General features: G+C 33.4%; 1 protein-coding gene across 1 annotated transcript; it reads left to right on the top strand.

Annotated features, from left to right (window-relative positions):
* The first annotated feature begins 8,010 nt into the window (after positions 1 to 8,010).
* Positions 8,011 to 10,666, top strand: LOC133807270 (protein NUCLEAR FUSION DEFECTIVE 4-like). The gene is made up of 3 exons (XM_062245484.1): positions 8,011 to 8,447; positions 9,035 to 9,966; positions 10,048 to 10,666. Exons 1-3 carry the CDS (start codon positions 8,142 to 8,144, stop codon positions 10,502 to 10,504), a joined length of 1,695 nt encoding a protein of 564 aa, XP_062101468.1. The 5' UTR covers positions 8,011 to 8,141; the 3' UTR covers positions 10,505 to 10,666.
* Positions 10,667 to 16,785: the final 6,119 nt, after the last annotated feature.

Here is a 16,785-nt window from a genome sequence, read left to right as displayed (position 1 = left end):
AAATATACCTAATGTTTTTAAAATGTTACACTTTTACACCTATTTTTTAAAACTATTTTGAGAAATAATAAAAATGTGAATGAAAAATATAGGATTTTAGTTATTTTTAAAATTTTAAATTATTTTCACTTTCAAAATAAAAAAAAATTAAGATTAGTAAAATTAATCTAAATAATTAAACTTATATTTTTCCTTTATTTTTTTTTAAAAAACTTATATTTTAAATTGATGAAAATATATAAGTTTTTAATTATTTTTAAATCATTTTTATTAATTTTAATAAAACATTTATTAAAGTTTAAATTAAATTAATGTTTAATTTAAGGGAAAATAATTTAAAATTTAAAAATAATTAAAATCCTATATTTTTCTTTTATTTTCTTATTATTTATCAAAATAATAAAAAAATAGCTATAAAAGTGTAACATTTTAAAAACATTGAGTATATTTAACGCAAAAAAAAATTAGGTATAAAATTGCAACATTTTGAAGACAATGAGTATATTTACCGCAAAAAAAAATGGATATAAAAGTGCAACTTTTTGAAAATGTTGGGTATTTTAGTCGTCATTTATTCTATATTTTTTATGGATCATCTATATATTTACGCGTTATATGCACATATATATTTATTATTTGAATCATCTATATATATATATATATGTAATATTATATGCATATATATATATTTTTTAATGGGGAAATTTAAGTTTTTATGCCTAATGAGGTGTCCTAAATCAAAAAAATGCTAGGCCTTCTAATCATTTCAAAAAAATGTCAAATCTTTTGACAATATCCAAAATACCCATCGCATAAATTTTCCCATCCACTTCCTTATCTCTCTTCCTCAACCCATTTCTCTCAACTCTCTCTAGAAAAAAAATCCATGGGTAAGGTAAAATATAAGAGAACTCAATGTAATGGCAAGTACTCCTCACTTAGGACACTAAAATACTGCATTTCGAACAGATCTGGGCATGGTTTTTGGGTTTTTTTTGCGATTTTTTCAGATCTGAAACTTTGAAATCTGCAGAAAATCGACGTGGTTCGATGGTACTCGATGCCAGCTCGATGAGGCCTTCAAAAATCAAGATTTTTATGAAAAAATCGATGTTGCTCAATGGTGCTCGACTCGATGCGATTCTTGCAAGATACGTAATTTTTCACTCGAGTGTTCATTTTGGGTGATTTTTTTTTTTTGGTATTTTTTTCAAGATCTACACGTTTGAGATGTGTATATACACATTTGGGAAATGTAAATCTTGAAAAAAAATGCAAAATGCAAAACATACCTTATGTTCAAGATATGTTTTGGTATGTTTTCAAGTTCTAAAACTTTTAAAATGTATATGTGAACATCTAAAACATGTAGATCTAAAAAAAATACCCAAAATAAAAAAAATCACCCAAACGAACACCCAAGTGAAAAATTACGTTTCTTGCAAGAATTGCATCGAATCACCATTGAGCAACGTCAATTTTTCATGAAAATCTTGATTTAGAAGGCCCCATCGAGCTGGTATCGAGCACCATCGAGCAACCATCGAGTTAGGCATGATTTTTGAGTTATTTTTTAGATTTGAAACTTTGAAACCTGTAGAAATCGGACACCCAACTCGATGGTTGCTCGATGGTGTTCGATGCCAACTCGATGGGGCCTTCAAAATCAAGATTTTCATGAAAAATTCGACGTTGCTCGATGGTGGTTCGATGCAATTCTTGTAAGAGACATAATTTTTCATTCAGGTGTCCGTTTGTGGTGATTTTTTTTGTATTTTTTTGAGATCTGCACGTTTTAGATGTTCACATACACATTTTCACGGTTTAGAACTTGAAAACATACCTCGAACATAAGGTATGTTTTGCATTTTTTTTTCAAGATTTACATTTTCCAAATGTGTATATACACATCTCAAATGTGTAGATCTTGAAAAAAATCAGCCCAAACGAACACTGGAGTGAAAAATTACATATCTTGCAAGAATCACATCGAGCACCATCGAACCACCATCGAGCAACATTGATTTTTTCATGAAAATCTTTATTTTGAAGGCCCCATCAAGCTGACATCGAGCACCATCGATCTACGTCGATTTTTAGCAGATTTCAAAGTTTCAGATCTGAAAAAAAAAACCCAAAAATCATGCCCAAATCTGTTCGAAATGCAATATTTTAGTGTCGTAAATGAGAAATACTTGCCATTACATTGAATTCTCTAATATTTTACCTTACCCATTGATTTTTTTTTTAGAAATAGAGTTGAGAGGAATGAGTTAAGGGAGAGAGAGGGAAGAGAGAAGAGGAAGTGGATAGAAAAAATTATGGGAAGGGTATTTTGGGTATTGTCAAAAGAATTGACATTTTTTTTAAAATGATTTAAATGCCTATCATTTTTTTGACTTAGAGCCCCTGATTAAGAATAAAAACTCAAATTTCCTTCTTAAAAATGGCATATAGACTAGACTTATGTGTACCCGAAGCCAACATTTTTTATTGTTTTAATAAATGCAAACATAGATAAACATATACGAATATATGTACATATATATTGTTTTGAATCATCTAAATATATTTGGAAGTTTTTTCATAAATACACATTTTTTTAATGTTTTTTTTTAATTTACTCATTTGGTACCCTGTATTTTTTCAAAGTATCATTTTGGTACATTCTTTTTTCAATAATACTCATATGGTACCTTGTATTTTAAAATCATACATATTTGGTACCCTAGATTCAGATTTGATAAATAATATTTTATCAATATGACTAAACTATCATTAGTTATATGTAATTAAATAATTAAATTTGAATTTAGAACTTATATAATCAAGAGCACTTTGATTGAATTGGTAAAATTTTATTAATTAAATTTGAGTTTAGGGTACAGAATTTGTACAATTTCAATATACATGGTATTAAATATATATGATTTCAAAATAGGGTATCAAATGAGTATTATTGTAAGTACAAGATACCAAAACGATACTTTACAAAAACATCAGATACCAAATAGTTTTCTACCATTTTTTTTTTTTTTTACATTTTTATGACTCCAAATTTTTTTTCTTCCATTTTACTAACTCAAGTTTTCAAAAATACGTTTTTAAAGTTTCATAATTACAAAAATACGGTTTCAACCAGACATCATCCCCACAATAAACAATATTAAGAAAACAACTTAAAATCAACGAGATAGCAACCCCACATCAATATAGTGTTGAAAAAGCAATTGCAAATTAATTAGACATCAACCATTTGCATCAACCCAAAATAAATTAGTAAACAACAAAAAAAGCAACCTCAAAACAAAGACAACAAAAATCAACCAGACATCAACTCAAAATAAACTAAACATATACCTCAAAACAACTAAACATATAACCAAAATCAACTTGGAAAAAATTACCAAAAAACACAAAGATTTTTTTTAAAGAAATATATACTCATGGTATACCCAGAATAAATTAAAAATATATCCAACATATACTGAAAATAAACAAAATAATATATTTTCAATTATAAATTAATTAGACATCAACCCAAAATATACTTGAGAAAAACTAAATATATGCCCAAAATAAACTAAAATTCAACTGACACAACAATAAAAAAATTAAAATATATATATAAACAAACTACACTAAAAGTAAACTAAGAATTTACCTAAATTAAACTTGAATTAAGTTAAAAATACTTAAAGTACCACATAATAAATATTATAATCTATTGAGTTCCAAATAGTCCATTTTTCTATTTTGTTACCACCAAAACTTTAGAAAATACATATATAGGTAATTATTAGTTAATATGAGGAACCAATCACATCCCACAATGGTTTAATAACATGAAATAATTATGTTTCCTTTATTCATATGAGTAAGCTATATATATATATATATTTATAAAGCACCGTGTTTTGCTCCCTTCCATGAACAGGGTGCTTGATCGTTGGTGTATGTTGGTTTTGCAAGGTGAGATATAGTGGCTTCAATATTTCTTGATTTGGCAATAAATTCTGCAAAATTATAATTAGCATGATTCTCAATATGCAAACAGTACTTGTCAAGCATTCCTTTGATCCATTTCTTAACCATATCTTTTTCGGGCATAGTTTCAGCTCAATTAAGAGCCTTTTATTGGAACTTTTGCACATAGTCAATAAGTCTTTCTCCCATATTTTGTCTTTCTCGTGAGAGATCACCTATACTCCATTTATCTTCTATCGTAAAGAATTTGGCACAAAATTGAGAGAATAAATCATCACAACTTCTTATACTCTCTGGCGGTAGGCTTCCATACCAAGAATAAGCTTGATTAGTGAGAGATTTTGAAAATTCTCGAATCATTAGCTCAAAATCATGCGCATAGACCCCTAGATCATCAATGAATTGGATAACATATTCCTTGGCATTACCAAAATTTTCATTATATTTTTTAAATTTCGGGCTTATATAGCCTCGCAGATATGGTTTGACTGCAACTTCCATGGGGTAAGGTGGATGAAAATCAATAGAGGTTCACTGTCGATGATGATTTACCTCTTTTGGCCTTAAGAAGGCCAATTAGCTCTTCCTCTGTAACGAATTTAGAGACAGATCATGCCTCTTCACCGATCCTTTTAGCAATTTCAGATGTCATATTGCCTTTAGCATTGTTGGAGGTTACTTGGATACGTTGTTCAGTAACATTTATGTGCCTCACTGGAGAGCCATTTGTCTCGCGCTCCTATGGTAGGTCAATTCTGTTGACAATAGCTTCTTGGTGTGTTTGTGGTAAAAGGGTACTTAGTAATTGCATCATACCATCTTGAGCCTTTTGAATTTTTTCAAGTCCTGCTAGCACAACATTGTCCGTATTTGTTGCATTAACATTGTTGTTGTTATCATTTTGCAAGTTCTCTGATTGATTCCAAGTTTCATAGTCATGGATGTCCATAGAGGAAGACATTTGGATTCAAATAAGCGAATAAACTTGAGTACCTGCTTCAATATCGATATAAATATATATATATATGTGTGTGCATACGTAACAAATTAAGGAAGAATCCTCCCCATCAGACTTGCCAAAATGCTCAAGGTTCTAGCTGAACATTTAATAATGATATGAATAATATAATAAATTATTAATTATTATATGCTTAGAACAAAGAAATAAAATAAATTACACACAAATTTAAGTGGTTCAACAATATATTATTTTCCACATCCACAGTAGCAAGGATTGCCCTCTTATTAATAATAGAAGATTACAAGAAAAAAAACATAGTGTATCCTCTCTATTGTACAAAGAGATTAGAAAGATTTGTGGCATAAATTTCTCATTGTATCTTAGGATGTTTATTCTTACTGAATATAATGAGTTTGTAGCAAGTTGGATTAGGCACGATTAGAAATATATCGATATATACTAGGGTCTGATAACGTTGGCATAAGACTGGTTTTGTAGCAAGTTGAATTTGTAAGGTTGGATTATGTAAGCTTAGGTATATACATCTACATATATTAGGGTAAGAGAACGTTGGTGTAGGTTATGATGATTAACCAAGCTTTGTTGAGAGAGGCTAGCTTAGGTTGAGAAAAACTAACTTATCTGATTGGTAAGAAAAACACGATGAGGATCGTAGATTTCATTCTTCCACTCATCGCTTCCCTTAGCTCTCCTTTTATAGATAAAAGTTGCTTGCAAGAGAAGGCTAAAAACAACACGTGTTATCTACCAGAGCTAGTTCACCTCCTTAAGTTTCCTCCATGACATTTTTGCAATAAAGACTATTTATCATGGGCATTCACACTACTCCACAATTCCTAGTTTAACTATGTCTATTATTTTATGCTTCAACAACAGGTGTCGAAATTTTTTGGGTTTCTCTCTCCCTGAAAATGGTCGAACCCACCATTATTTTTCTCAAATTTTTAAGCTCCAAGCTCCAAAAAAACTCCAGAAATAACTCTAATTGCTTATTAATACTTTTAATCTATTAATACAATCATATTACACTTTTAATTCACAAAAACAACAAAATCCTATGTAAACTTACCTTTAAAATATATGTTTACAATCCTTGAGTGTTGGAGTTGTGCAAAGATGTGAGTAGCCGGTGATGGTCGGTGCTCAACGGCAGTCATCAATGGTGGTGGCAGTCGAAATGGGTGTGAATGAGTGTGGTTGGATGGGTGAGAGGGAGTGAGGAAGAAGTTGATAGTTTAGGGCTTTTATTTTAATTTTTTTTGTCTTATTTTATTTTAAGGATAAAATAGATAATACAAAAGATCCATTAACAAAAGAAGTCATTTAGCTAAAAATTATTGAAAATATGCTAAAATACAAATTGTACTATAAATATAATTTATTTTTCCAAAGGACCCATATATAAATTAGTATTTTGAATTTTGATGAATTAATTACTATAATGACAGAAAGTATTCACTCTTATAAAGACCAACTCTAAAATCAATATATTGAAAGGGAAAAAAATGTAGGATAAGGTTTTCAAAATTAGGGAAAATTATATTTTGGATAATAAAATATGTTAAGATATACAATAATACTATTGTTTCAAATTACATTTTTAAACTTATATCATACCACAATTACATAAATATTATAGTATATAGTTTTATTTGGATTGTGTTTAATTATAGTAAGTTAATGATGACTTTGATTTTTTTCACAATTATAATGGTTTTATTTTTTTAGTTTTTTAAAAATGATTGAAAATGTAGGTTGACAAGACTTACCTTGATATTCAGTATACACATTAAACAACTCATTTAAAAAAAAAAAAAACTTTCACACTTTTATCATTCATTTAAAAAAAGAACAACAACCCATTTCTATTGAAATAAAACATTTATTTTATTTTTTTGTCCATTTCGATTGGTTTTTTATATTAAATTCAATTTTTTTTTAAGATATACTTTTATGCATATTTATTTATAAAGCCTTCTATTGAGTATGTACAAATACATTTATTTGAATATGTATAAATTATCATCAAAATATATGAAGATTAGTAGTTTCATATAAGTCCGTTTAACTCCAACCAAATACAATACAATGGAACTAATTGGTTTATTTTAATGATTATTTAATTCTAATAGTTCAAAATAAGCATAATAAGTTTATTTTTTATGCAAAATTTAATTAAATAAACCAAATCATTTACTTTCTCACACTGTTTAAATTTTGTGATATATAATGTTTTGGTTAAATCACCATATTTATTTTACTTTTTCCCCGAACTATTACTACTTGCAATTCGTGCCCTCGAATTTTTCACGTTGTTAAAAATTTCTCATGAATTATGTACTATTACCGAATATGAAATTTCCGTTAATTTCTGGGTAACGTGGCTGACCGAAGGCCAATTTGCCAGTTTGAACATTGAACAGTGACCTTGCCTCAAATAACCCTTGTTTTATATAACATTTTAAATCTGATGTTAAAAAAAAAACTAGTACAAGTTTTGATCTATAAATAAATATGTTAAAACAAAAGGCATGCAAATGCAAGTGTGGAATGTGATGAAAAATAGGTGTTATAATAATATTACATAACGTCATCGACAATATTGCCTGAAAAGGGGTTTAGAGAGAGTAAGAATTGATTTAATTCATGCTTGCGTACACTGCTCATGGATAAGATAGTGTGTCTGTGTTTTTTTTTTTTTTGAGGGTAACGGATAAGAAAGTGTTTGAAATTATAAACATTCATTTTTTTGAATGGAAGATTATAAACATTTAAATATATTATTATTATTATTATTATTATCATTATGACTCACTCTAACAGATTTGGCACAATCTTATACATAATATTAGTGAGAACTGGGTTTCAAATTAAAGACATAGTAGGTTGTATATACATTATAGGAGAGGTAATCTTTTTATTTTATTTATTTAATGCATTAATTATTGGTAAAAATCACAAGCAGAGTAGAAGTGGCTCTCACTTCTCATCTCAACTAGCATTTTTTTTTTATAATAATAATAAAAAAAAAAACTGTAGTTATTTTAAACACATTTCCAAATATCAACCACCAACTACTCTACTCCCAATTATAAATAATAAAGCCCCACTTTCCATACCTGCCTTACTAGAGAAATGAATTGAATGGTTGAAGAAGAAGAAGAAGAAGAAGATGGTGGAGTGGGGAAAATGGATGATAGTTGTGGCAGCCATATGGATACAAGCATTCACAGGGACCAACCTTGACTTCTCATCCTACTCATCCCATCTAAAGGCTGTGTTGGGAATCTCACAGCTCCAGCTCAATTATCTCTCTGTGGCCTCTGATTTCGGCAAGGCCTTGGGATGGTGTTCTGGCCTTTTTCTTCTTTATCTTCCTCTTGGGGCAGTCTTGTTCATTGCTGCCTTACTCGGTTTCTTCGGTTATGTTCTTCAATGGCTTCTCATTCGGGGAACCATCTCCTTGCCCTATTCTCTGGTAAGTAATCAATTCTTTATTCTTATTCTCTGGTAAGTAAGATGTATGAAATTGATTCATCTAGCTTAGATACATCTGAGATTCATAAATTAGCTATCTTGGAATAGTAGAGTAGTCAAAAAGAGGGTATTTTTTGTTTTTTTTTTCCTTTTTCAAAATTAAAATAAAATAACAGAGTGTTACTAAGAACAACTACTCTACCGATGCACTTGATTCAAATAATAGGAGTGGATTTCCCAGCCAAAACTTCATTATCATTTTGGTTATCTACCTAAACCAAAACAATCAAACCCTGACAAAAGGACAACTAAAGTTAGGTGTGTGTGTTTGGCCCAACAAATTTAGATATAGCGTTTCTCCTCAAATTACTCATTATTTGATTTCTATCTTGGTAGTTGAACATATAGTTATTCCAATTTCATAACACTGATTACTTCTTTTCCTCACAACCAACTCATCCAGCCTTTTTTTAATTCCAATTAGTACAATCCATCAAAACTGAACAGTTAACGAATCATAAGAATTCTGCTTGATCCTCAAACAAAATAAAAGAAACATATAATGACAGTGCATCAAATACAATGCAGGTGTTCCTTCTATGTTTGTTGGGAGGTTGCAGCATATGTTGGTTCAACACAGTGTGCTTAGTGTTATGCATCAGAAGCTTCCGCACCAACACAGCGCTTGCCCTGTCTCTCACAATCAGCTTCAATGGCCTTACTGCAGCTCTCTACACCCTCATTGCCAATGCAATAGATCCCAATGATGACACCCTTTATCTCTTCCTCAATGCAGTCATCCCGCTCCTCACGTCCGTCGCGGCGCTCGCCGCCATTCTCCACCAACCTCCTCCTCAGCCTGTTCCCACCAGCGCTGTCCTTCGCAGGGATTCCTTTATTTTTCTTTGCCTATACATTGTGGCTTTCATCACTGGTCTCTATCTCCTTTTCCTCAATTTCCTATCGTCTAACGCAGTCAGAGCTCGTATTCTCCTAGTTGGTGCTATATTTCTCCTAATCCTACCCTTATGCCTGCCCGGCATTGCATATGCCAGGGACTGGACTCACCATAACATAAACTTCTTCTCCCGTTCCATTGACCCTGAAGAGCTAGAGCTTAAGAGGAAACTTATAGAAAGTGATGGTGATGTTAACCATCTCAATGGCATTACAAAGGAACTTATGGAAAGTGACAGTAACAATCTCAATGGCATGACCTGCATTTCACATGGGGTTAACGAATATAAGGAAAGCTGCTTCGGGAAAGTAATAGAGAAAGATATGCTAAGAGTACTAGGAGAAGAGCACCCAGCTCGAGTACTAGTTGGTCGTTGGGATTTTTGGTTATATTATGTCACATACTTATGTGGAGGGACAATTGGATTGGTATACAGCAACAATCTCGGGCAGATTTCTCAATCGCTGGGATACTCTTCTCAAACAAGTTCCCTTGTCACGCTCTACTCCTCTTGCTCCTTCTTTGGTCGGTTGCTCTCCGCTGCCCCAGATTTCCTCCGTGAGTATGTAATCACTATATGAAAATGTACTTAAATAGCAGAATCACAGAATCATGTTTTAACAAAATCTTGTCACAAATGCAGCAAGGTCTATTTTCCAAGGACAGGTTGGCTAGCCATGGCCATAGTGCCAACACCCATTGCCTTATTTTTGCTGGCGGGGTGGGGCAACGAGGCAGTGTTGCGCATTGGGACGGCCCTGATAGGGGTCAGCTCTGGGTTTGTGTTCTCGGCAGCAGTGTCAATTACATCGGAGCTTTTTGGGGCAAACAGCGCAGGGATCAACCACAACATACTCATTACCAACATTCCTATTGGGTCACTGCTATACGGCATTCTTGCGGCTGTGGTGTATGATTCAAACCAAGGAATGTCAAATGAAATGAGCTCATTGCAAGAAGCAACGCTCTGCATTGGTAGAAAGTGTTTTAAGGAGACGTTTTTGTGGTGGGGTTGTTTCTCCATTATGGGTTTAGCTTCAAGTTTCTTGCTTTTCATACGGACAAGACACTGTTATGATCGGAGACAGCTCGCGTTTTAGAAAAGGAAGACGATTCAACCAAATTCAGAAGATACTCATTCAAATATGGTATTAAATGGATCTACGGAGAATGTGATATGAAAATGAAGATCAAAGTCAAAATTAGTAAAGAACACATACAAAAAAACTTTTTTTTTTCAATGACCAGCAGATTGTTTGGGTGTTTCTTTTGTTTCTCTTATTGTAAGAGAGAATGCTGTATATGGATCTACTGAAAATATGATATGAAAATGAAAATGATGATCAAAATAAAAATTAGTACCAAACACATACCAAAAAAATCTATCAACAGATTGTTTTGGTATATCTTTCTTTTTTCTTTTCTCTGATTGTAAAGCGAATCAATAAATCATCTCAATTCAACAACATGAACTGAAATGATTTATTGATTCACCTTAGCAGCAGAGAAACTTCATATTTTTTCTTTCACCACCAGAGAAACTATTTGTATTGACTGGTTGGGGTTTAAAGCCTATTTTATAGTGTTGGACTGAATGCCGTTTTTCTCTTTTAATCATCTAATAATAGACGACATGTCGTCCCTTTCTCTAAATAACAAGTGTACAAGCTGAATTTATGTTCCTACGTATTCTAACTTGAAAACGACCTGTCACCCTTGTCGCTAATGGAAATTTATTTCACTCAAGGTCTTTTAGTATCTGATCATCAGGAATGTATGTTATGCATTGCATTTCTAAGGAACTACTCACATTTCTCTATACAATCTTTTAGTCTCTGTTTAGACTTTTGAGCTTGGGTTTTGGTATTAAAATATATTGTAATGTGGTCGTTAATGTAGGTAGTTTAGACAGCTGTTAGTGGTCAACTTCTTTAAGTGACCGTTAGTTTAATTAGCCTAAGTTCAGATTAGTTAGTTACTCTTGTAACCGAGTTGGATACCTATAAATAAGGTATGTCAGCTCATTGTTGTTTGCTGACTTGGACATAATTTTTCTGTCTAGCATTTGTATCATTTTTACTACTGAATAAACAAGAGAGTTACAACAGTTAGTCTTTAAGGTTCTTGTGTGTGTGTTCTGTTCTTGGAAGGAGAAGAGTGTGAACTAAGATCAATCCCAACATACTGGTATCAGAGCCAGGTTGGGTTCTTGGAGCTAGGATTATAGCTAGTAGCGTGGAACAACGTGAAGAACAACCTGGGAAGGCAATGGGGAACACGAAGTTTGATCTTGAAAAGTTCAAGGGCAAAAATGATTTTGGTCTATGGAGAGTGAAGATGAGGGCTTTGTTGGTGCAGCAGGGAATCCAAGACGCATTACTTGGTGCTGAGAAGATCAAAGACAAAACCGAGAAGGAGAAGAATGAGATGTTGGATAAGGCTCATAGCACAATCATTCTAAGTCTCGGGGATAAGGTCTTGAAGGAAGTTTCTAAGGAAATCACAACTACTGGATAATGGACCAAATTGGAAAGCCTTTATATGACAAAATCATTGCCGAATCGACTCTTCTTGAAGCAGAAACTCTACTCATTCAAGATGCAACCAGGGAAGACTATTGAAGATCATTTAGATGACTTTAATAAGATTGTTCTTGATCTTGAGAACATTGACATCAAGATTGAGGATGAGGATTAGGCGATCATTGTTCTGAATTCACTACCCATGGATAGTTACGAACATTTCGTTGACACGATGATGTATTGGAGGGATTCGTTGACATTGGAAGAAGTCCAAAGTGCTTTGATGTCCAAAGAATTGAAGAAGAAGAAGAAGACGGAACAACGAGAAGAAAGCTCTGGGGATGGGTTGCTGGTATGGGGAAGAACAGATAAAAGGAATGCCAAGAACTATAGTGAATTCAAGAGAAGTCAAACTCAAGATACAAAAAAGAAATGTTTCATCTGTAATGAGACATCACATCTGAAGAAGGATTGTCCTGAATGAAATAATCATAAGGGAGAATATTTCAAGAAGCACGGTAGGGCTGATGTTGTTTCGGACTGTGGAGACAGTGATGGTTATGAGAGTGCAGGTGTCCTGGTAGTTACAAATGGTTATTTTGGTCTTGACTGGGTCATTGATTCTGGATGCTCATTTCACATTTGTCCTGACAGAAGCCAATTTTCTGACTATAAAGAAATCAATGGAGGTTCTGTGAAGTTGGGGGATAACAGATCGTGTGTTATTATTGGCATTGGAACATTAAAACTACAACTTACTGGAGAAACAATCAAAAAACTATAACGGGTTTGGCATGTACCAGAAATAAAGAGAAATTTGATTTCAGTAGCTATGTTAGACAAAGGAGGCTTTACAGTTAAGGTGGAATTTCGTGACAGTGGCTTCAAAGGCTATGGAAAATTCATTAACTTTGTGGCATAGAAGATTGGGCCATGTAAGTTTGAAGGGCATTGAGATTCTGAACAAGAAAGGACTACAGGGTAAAGAAGTGATCCAGGACTTGGATTTTTGTGAGCAGTGTGTATTAGGGAAGTCAACCCGAATAAAGTTTGGTGTTGGGACACAAAATGCAAAAGGCATCCTTGACTATGTACATTCAGACTTGTGGGGGCCATCAAGGACTGTATCTCAAGGTGGAGCTAGGTACTTTCTGACCATTATAGATGACCACATAAGATATGTCTGGATATACATATTAAAGCACAAAAATGAGGTGTTTGAAAGGTTCAAGGAATGGAGATCATTGCTGGAAACTCAAACAGACAGGAAACTGAAAAAGCTGAGGACAAATAATGGATTGGAATACTGCTCAGATGAATTTGGCTAGTTTTGCAAGAAGAATGGAATTGCTAGGCATCTCACAGTACCTAGAACTCCTCAATAAAATGGGCTTGCAGAACGGATGAATAGAACCATAATGGAAAGGGTCAGGTGCATGTTGATACATGCAGGATTGCCTAAAAGTTTTTGGGCCGAGGTTGTAGTTATTGCATGTTGTCTAATAAATAGATGTCCCTCATCAACCATTGAGTTTAGAACTCTAATAGAGAACTGGACAGGACATCCAGCCAAGTATGAAATGCTCAGAATTTTTGGATGTGTGGCATATGCTCACATTAAGCAAGATAAGCTTGAACTAAGGGCCAGGGAGTGTATCTTCATAGGCTATCCATAAGGGGTCAAGGGCTACAAGATGTGGAGCATTGAACCAGGGAATCACCAAAAGTATTTCATAAGCAGGGATGTTGTATTTGAGGAAGACAAAGTCTATAGGGATACATTAAACTCAAGCAGTCATTCGGGTTCTAATTCAGACATAGATAGATCACGGTTTGAGGTGGAACTTGATGAACAAAGGAAGCAGCCATCTACCAATAATGAAAATGAAGATGAATGAGGATACAGATGTCATAGATGAAGAAATACAAGAAGATGCTGAAGAAAATCTGGGGACTAATATTCAGCATTACCAACTGACTAGAGACCGAGAAAGGAGAAGCATTAAGGCACCAGACAGATTTGGTTATGCTGACATACTACATTTTGTCTTGAATGTAGCAGAGATGAATGAGAATGAACCAAGGTCATATAAAGAAGCAATGGAGTCAGCTGATAGCACCAAATGGAGACAAGCTATGGAAAAAGAAATTCAGTCCCTAAACAAAAACAAGACTTGGATTTTAGTTGAAAAACCAGCAGACAAAAGAGTAGTAGGATGCAGGTGGATTTTCAAGGTCAAGGAAGAAATTCCAAGAGTGGAGAAGGCAATATTCAAGGCTAGACTAGTTGCAAGAGGCTTCACACAACAAGAAGGTATAAACTATACTTAAATTTTTTCACTTGTAGTTAAACATACCTCAATCAGAATTTTACTTGCAATAGTTGCTAATAATGATCTTGAACTCAAGCAAATGGATGTTAAAACTACCTTTCTTCATGGGGAATTGGATGAGGAAATTCATATGAAGCAACCTGAAGGTTTTGAGGTTAAGAGCATAGAAAAACAGGTTTGTTTGCTATGGAATAAAACAATCACCAAGACAATGGTACAAAAGATTTGATGAATACATCACTAAAGCAGGTTTCAAAAGGAGTGCTTATGACAGTTGTGTATATGTCAAAGCTAATCATGTGAAATCTGTGGTGTATCTGCTGCTATACGTTGATGATATGCTAATAGCTAGTAAGAATAAGGAAGAAATTAGCAAGGTAAAGAGAATACTTAGTTCAGAATTTGAAATGAACGACCTTGGTTCAGCAAGGAAGATTTTGGGAATTGAGATACTTAAGAGATAGGAAATCAAGGAGCCTTATGCTGTCTCAAAGAGGATACATCTCAAAGGTGCTTAGCAAATATGGTTTTATGGATATTAAACCAGTAAGCACTCCCATAGCTCAACACTTCAAATTGTCTAGCACTCAGTCACCCTCAACTGAAGAAGATCTGAACCGAATGAAGAATATTCCTTACTCAAATCTTGTTGAAAGTTTAGTATACATTATGGTATGTACTAGACCTGATCTTGGACAGGGAGTGAGTATAATCAGCAGATACATGGGAAATCCAGGGATAGAACACAAGAATGCTGTCAAATGGGTGATCAGGTATTTGAAAGGGACATCGAACATGGGACTTCTGTACAAATCAGATTCAACAACTTCTGAGATAGTTGGTTTTGTTCCCTCTGACTATGCAGGAGACATTGACACAAGGAGATCTCAAACTGGGTACACTTTCAAACTAAATGATTGTATTATTAGTTGGAAGGCAAATTTACAATTCATAGTTGCTTTATCTACCACTGAGGCAGAATATATAGCTTGCACAGAAGCTATAAAAGAGGCATTGTGGCTGAAAGGATTGGGCAGAGAACTGGAGATTGAACAAAGGATTATCAGTCTTTAGTGACAGCCAAAGTGCACTCCATTTGAGCAAGAACCAAATGCACCATGAGAGAACTAAGCACATTGATGATCAGAGATGTTATAGCTGACGGGAAGATCAAGCTTGAGAAGATATCTACTGAAGAGAACCCATCTGACATGGTCACAAAACCGTTACCTACAGCAAAGTTCAGACATTGTCTGAATTTATTGAATATAACTGAAGCTTGACAATGTTACAAGCTAATTTTTTGTAATTTTTTTTTTATCACCTACATTGACAACCAAGGTGGAAATATGTAATGTGGTCGTTAATGTAGGTAGTTTAGACAGCTGCTAGTGGTCAACTTCTTTAAGTGACCGTTAGTTTAATTAGCCTATGTTCAGATTAGTTAGTTACTCTTGTAACCGAATTGGATACCTATAAATAAGGTACGTCAGCTCATTGTTGTTTGCTGACTTGGACATAATTTTTCTGTCTAGCATTTGTATCATTTTTACTACTGAATAAACAAGAGAGTTACAACAGTTAGTCTTTAAGGTTCTTGTGTGTGTGTTCTGTTCTTGGAAGGAGAAGAGTGTGAACTAAGATCAATCTCAACATATATATATATATATATATTAATAGAAACAGGGATAGGAAATGATAAAAATATTCTTTTACATTGGTACCTTAGCAAAATTTATTAGTAGTAAAAATAAAAAAGAATTTCCTTAAAAAAAAAAAAAACTTCATTGAGAAGGAGAAAAAGGCTAAAAGCCATTACAATTATGACGAACAGACAAACCAATCTTAGCAAGAGAATAAGCTACCTCATTCACACATTTGTAGGACAATGAACAAAAAAAGAAAAAGAAAAAGATAAATCTTTCTTCGGCCTAGAAATGTCATCAATCACCGTACGAAAGAAGTTATATTATTTTAAACAATATAACGTTAGATTAAATAATGTTATAAAATGTGATTTATCACAATACATATTTTTTAACATATTATTGAGAGTCACAAAATTTGACACATGGTCTTGCTGCCATATTTTTTGCTGGTGTTCAAGGAAAATTTCAAACTTCTAGATTGTATAATAGTCTATTGGTCCAGCAAAGGGTTGAGTATCATAGGACTGTTTGGAGTAAGTCAATTCTTCCTAAACACAGATTTATGTTATGGCAGGTGGTTAACTCCCAGCTTCTAACCAGGGACAATCTCAGAAGGAAGCAGATACAGATGGCTTCAGTTTTATGTCCAGTTTGTGAGAGTTGTTATGAGAGTCACTCTCATCTGTTTTTTTATTGCAGTCTCTCTACTCGATTGGTAAGGAGCATCTTTAATTGGTTGGGGTTTGTGGCTTGGCCGCTGGAGTTTAATAGCTGGCTAGTGTGGCTGGCTAGAGCCCGAAATGTGGAGTAAAGTTTGATATTGTTAATATGATTTTTGCTGCAATCATTTACAGTTTATGGAAAAATAGGAATAGAT

Source organism: Humulus lupulus, chromosome X, assembly GCF_963169125.1.
Source record: "Humulus lupulus chromosome X, drHumLupu1.1, whole genome shotgun sequence".
Classification (NCBI taxonomy): Eukaryota; Viridiplantae; Streptophyta; class Magnoliopsida; order Rosales; family Cannabaceae; genus Humulus; species Humulus lupulus.
The sequence above is the reverse complement of the archived record's forward strand: the minus strand, read 5'-3'. Positions and strand labels throughout refer to the sequence as shown.